The 3836-nt window shown below is 33.1% G+C and overlaps 1 protein-coding gene across 1 annotated transcript; it reads right to left on the reverse strand.

Annotated features, from left to right (window-relative positions):
- Positions 1-112: 112 nt before the first annotated feature.
- On the reverse strand, positions 113-3831 carry LOC119644400 (structural maintenance of chromosomes protein 5-like; the record flags this gene model as incomplete). Its single annotated transcript, XM_038043945.1, has 9 exons — positions 113-276; positions 339-541; positions 612-713; positions 2002-2286; positions 2349-2447; positions 2910-2987; positions 3038-3143; positions 3209-3387; positions 3463-3831. Coding segments are annotated over 9 exons (1585 nt in total), but the record flags the coding sequence as incomplete, so codon positions are not given.
- Between the last annotated feature and the right edge of the window lie 5 nt (positions 3832-3836).

The following is a 3836-nucleotide window of genomic DNA, read 5'->3' on the forward strand; positions in this document are numbered from 1 at the left end:
CCACTATACTTGGAAATGCTCACGTTGTAACGTACATTGGCTGAAACACATTTACAGGTAAGAATTTATGAAGGAAAAGTAATTTTAATGAAAAATATATATTTAAGCGTACCACCAAAATAAACGGTACTTGGCTCAGGAATTTGCTCGATAAACTCTTTAACTTCATTACCACCGATTGGAATGTTGTGCAATCTGTATAAAGAACATAAGTAACCTAAAACTGCATGGGGCCCATCTATCAAGTCGATCATATAAGCATCGAAGCCGTATGGGCTGTCATAAAAAAAAAAATTGCGATAAACTTTATGAAAACATATTGAATTAAAATCAAATACCGAAGATTTTTCATAGGAATAACAGGTAAAAATTTTGAATCCGGTGGAGCGTGACCTATATTTACAGTTAATTTCCTTTTAACACATAGCTCACTAATTAAAAGACTCATATCATTTTTGCTCTCACAAGAGAAGGCCTGGAAGTCACGGAACATTATTGTATTTTCCAAGTATTTGGTGTGATCAGGGTTGCGGACGTTTATCTGTAAGATGAAAAAGCGAATATAAGGAGATTGCTTCCAATCTGTTCCAAACGGACATCTTCTGTACTACCTCAAGCATAATAGGTTTATAAACGCGTGCTTCAAATAAATTCTCGTTCTCTTCTATCCATTTCATGGCTGTGCATACGTCGGGAAAATTTCGTTGTAAAAACTGCAAAATTACATTCAAAAATTATTTTCGCGTTTATCTTCAGTAAAACAGGTCTAATAAAATAAGAAAAAATATATATAAGAGAATAAATAAACAAGTATTTGTAATCCTTGGAAATACAAGGTATATATTGTGCTAATGTCACTGTAAATATCAGTTAATTAGCTATTGTTATATATATTATGTTATATATATTATGTTATGTATATATTGTTGTTGTCGACATAAATATTCGAAAGAAAAAGATGAAACTAACATTGTTTGTCAAATTTAAATACAGCCGAGATCTCTCTACAAACCTGTCGAAAATAACTTAAAAATTTAAATAATCTTAAATAAAAAACAACTACTTAAACATGCTTACGATGAATACGAGTTTTATATTTCAGTCTCAACATAAAAAAAACAATATCCGTCAAGAATTAATGGTTGGCATCTTCTTCTTCGTTTTATAGACCGTTCTAGAAGTGATGACTAGGCTCCTGCGTATGCAGTAGTAAATATAAAAGTCCAGGTTAGTCATATCCTGGAGGAGACTGCGTTTACATTTACAATCCAAGTTAGTATTATTCTCACCCTACAATTTTTGCTCGTAAAAGTAAATGTAAGATGGTTGTCATCACAGACAGTTTGCCAGTCATAAAACCTATTCGCAAGCTTATAAACTTCAACTGAAGTGTCGCTAACAAGGCAAGCGATACCATTGCCATTTACTGAGACAAAATTAAAATATCGGATACCGGGTCATATTGATCTCTTGGGAATGAGGGAGCTGACCTTGCAGCCAAATCAGCAGCTTCCGCACCTTCAAGTATGGATACCACACTGAGAGAGCTTCATCTTCAACTTCACGAAAATCAATATCCTTGCAGACTATTGCAACCCAATTTGCAATTGTGGACAAAATCTTACGATTGCACATATACTTTGTGAATGCCGGAACCTTGCAATATTCGAAGACTCGTTTTCGCATCGTCTAACCCTATAGACATCTCGAAAGTACCCGGGGAACATAATATCAATAAAATATTTTACTTTATTAAACGGAGTAGACAAACTATCTAGTCTACCTTTTAAAAAATAAGGAGAGCCGATAGTCTTGGTTGCTAGTCCTCCTCCTACTTTTCTAGTCCTGGATTTATCTTTTTTGATTTAAATAAACTATAATAATAACACAGATTTCGTTTAACTTTTATAAGTTGCCTGCCGATATTTCAGATTTATCGTAAAATCGTCATAGTTTTCGTTCCTTTCATTCAAATGAATAAATAATCCGTTCAATACATTCCAATAGCTTCTGATCGCCCACATTTTCCAAACTTTCAATTTGTTTCTTTAGACTACCTATTTCCGGTTTAAATTCCTCCAACCTTTGATTAAGACGGGTATGATTTTGATTTAAACGCTTGAGCTCGACCTTTTGACATTCCATGCTCTGATTACAGGCATTTGTTAACTCAGAGTCGGATGAGCATTCAGCTTTTAAATTTTCCAAATCTTGCACATAAACTTCTAATAATTGTACAGCATTTTGTAAATCTTTTTCCCGTTCAGCTTGCTCGCATTTGCGTTTCTATGGTTTAAAAATGCCTCTAATTAGATTATATGTAAATATGTCTCAACTTAATAACTCACCCGAAAATCAATCTTTTTATTATTTATCGTTGCCTTTATATGTTCGATTTTCTCAAGGATTTTTACTTTATTAGTCTCAGCTTGTTTGAAATCTTGTTCCTGATTGATAAAAAAGAAGAAAATTGCAAATATTTTGTCATCACATATAACCAGGGTAAGATATTAATATTTAATTAACATGTGAAATATAAAAACGATTATATTCGATCTTAAACAGAACTATTTCTCGAGAGACTTATTTTATTCACTTTCTATATTTTGATGAAAAGACGTTCAGTAAGAAGAAGGTTAGAAAAAAGTAAAGTCTACAAAGCATCTCACACGCCCCCCGATATTGGTGGTGAGAAAGTATATACCAAAACATCTTGTATTTAAAAGTGCTAACCATAATCATAACTTACAAAACTGCGAAAAGAAGGCCAGAAGAACGTACAATTAAAGTCCATTCGTTAGTAGTTCTCAATCTAAATCAAAGTATACCGAACTTCTATTTGAACTAGTAAAAATAATTAGCGCTAAATACAACGCTAATACAAATCTCGAATACATAGCTGATCTTACCTTTTGTTCTTTTTGTAACCTTAGTTGAGTAGCAAGATTCTTAAATTCCGTTTGTTTTGCATATGTTCCCGTGTTTTCCTTATCAAAATTTGCTAATAGCTTTGCAGCCAATTGACAATCTTTAGTACATTCTGCAAGATTTGCAGACAACTCATAACCTTTTTAATATTGCAAGCAATTAGTTTGTCTTCAGTTTCTTGACGAACATTAAACCGATTTAATTCGCCCTTTAGCCTGAAAATGAGTATTTTTATAATTATATACACATAACATGGCGGTTCTGTAATAATTATTCTTACTCGTTAATTTGATTTTTACTTTCCGCAAGTTTTTGTACTAATTTCTGATGAGTGCTTTGGTTATTTTCCTGATTGTTTTGCAATTCCTTTAATTTCTCAAAGTTTTCCAATATTTCAACATTACAAACCGAGCTGATTGTATTCGAAAGAATTTCCTGAGGATTCATTTTAGCGAAATCCTGCCGATATATACAATTTTTCATTAAATAATAAAAAAAATGCAGAAACATTTATATTATAGGTGTTTCTATTACCTGAACACGATCCTGTGGTAAAAATTGGCATAGATTGTTTACTTGGATGTTAAATTTTGATATCGCCTCTAGATAGTTGCGACGTGAATAGGAACGACCGTTAATAAAATACTCTGATTTATCGCTTTTGTCAAAAGTGCGTGTGAAGTCCACCGATTTTTCATCACAAAGGCTTCCCCTATTCTTTCGTTCGGCACAAACTTCTACAGATATTTTAGCCGATGAACAACCGTTTTTAACATAATCCCTGATCAAATTTGAACGCGCCAGCAATTTGGGCTCACCACCCAAACACAACACTATCGCTGATACAAGTGTGGATTTACCTGAGCCATTGGGGCCAATGATAACGTTTAAATATTCTGATGGTGTGA

This window comes from Glossina fuscipes, unplaced genomic scaffold, assembly GCF_014805625.2.
Source record: "Glossina fuscipes isolate IAEA_lab_2018 unplaced genomic scaffold, Yale_Gfus_2 115213, whole genome shotgun sequence".
Classification (NCBI taxonomy): Eukaryota; Metazoa; Arthropoda; class Insecta; order Diptera; family Glossinidae; genus Glossina; species Glossina fuscipes.